Raw genomic sequence first — 908 nt, forward strand, 5'->3', positions numbered from 1 at the left:
GATGCTTTGATGCTGTGTTCTGTAAACCTTGACTAAGATTTACCATGGAAACTAGTTTCTGCCAAAAACTGGTCACCACAGTCTTAAAACATAAAAATGACTTTACTTTGAAGGATATTCCATATTAATTTAAGGGTTTTGTAGTAGTTACACTGATTGCTGTAACAATGATTTTTTTGGCTGAAAATATTGTAACCTGAAATTTATGAGTATGTGGCCCGATTTGACCCATACTTGAACACTGCTTTAAATTGTTACATTTCCCATCATTTTTACTTTTAGCCATCCTGTTCTTGTTTTTTTCTACTATGGCTTTCCATCATTTTTGCTCAGGTTTCTGGAAGTAAAAATGCAGGAGATGGAGGACAGGCACAGAGAGGAGTTGGAGGCCCTGCGGGAGGAGAAGAGCAGTCTACAGGTGCTGGTTAGCAGGCAGAGCTCAGTGATCCGGGAGCTGGAGGCTCAGCTGAGTCGAGCGACCAGTAACAGCACCGCCCTGCAGAGACAACAGCAGGACCTGGTGGATACCGTACGCAACCTGCTCAGCCTCTGTGCGAAGGATGGAGGTACAGCATGTAAGCACAGATCAGATTTTTTGCACAGATTTGTTCATGGAAAGTATTTCCCTAAGTTATGCATATTATTATTTTTAGAAAAATATATTTTTATTTGTTTGTTTGTTTGTCATGGGAGAATTTGGTCCTGGGTTCATAAAGATTCATAAATAAATACTACTTTTTGAAATTTATTTAAATTAAACATTTATTTATTGCTTGAAAGATGTCATTTTTCAAGCTTAGTTTGTTAATTTATTTAGTGTTTTTGCTTTTTCTGGTCATATATTATCTCACCTGTATAACCAAGCAAGCCAGGACCACCAGTGGTGCCCTGAACAAAACCAAAAAAAT

The 908-nt window shown here is 38.0% G+C and overlaps 1 protein-coding gene across 1 annotated transcript in view; it reads left to right on the forward strand.

The window, feature by feature from the left end:
• Positions 1-338: 338 nt before the first annotated feature.
• Positions 339-908, forward strand: part of LOC107578304 (angiopoietin-1-like) — a gene marked incomplete at its 3' end in the record, with an annotated part of 7009 nt that continues 6439 nt past the window's right edge. The window contains exon 1 of the mRNA XM_016264271.1: positions 339-575. Coding sequence (XP_016119757.1) covers positions 350-575 — 226 coding nt within the window. The remainder of the gene's footprint in view (positions 576-908) is intronic.

The sequence above is a fragment of the Sinocyclocheilus grahami genome, unplaced genomic scaffold (assembly GCF_001515645.1).
Source record: "Sinocyclocheilus grahami isolate Dianchi unplaced genomic scaffold, SAMN03320097.WGS_v1.1 scaffold9664.1, whole genome shotgun sequence".
Taxonomy (NCBI): domain Eukaryota; kingdom Metazoa; phylum Chordata; class Actinopteri; order Cypriniformes; family Cyprinidae; genus Sinocyclocheilus; species Sinocyclocheilus grahami.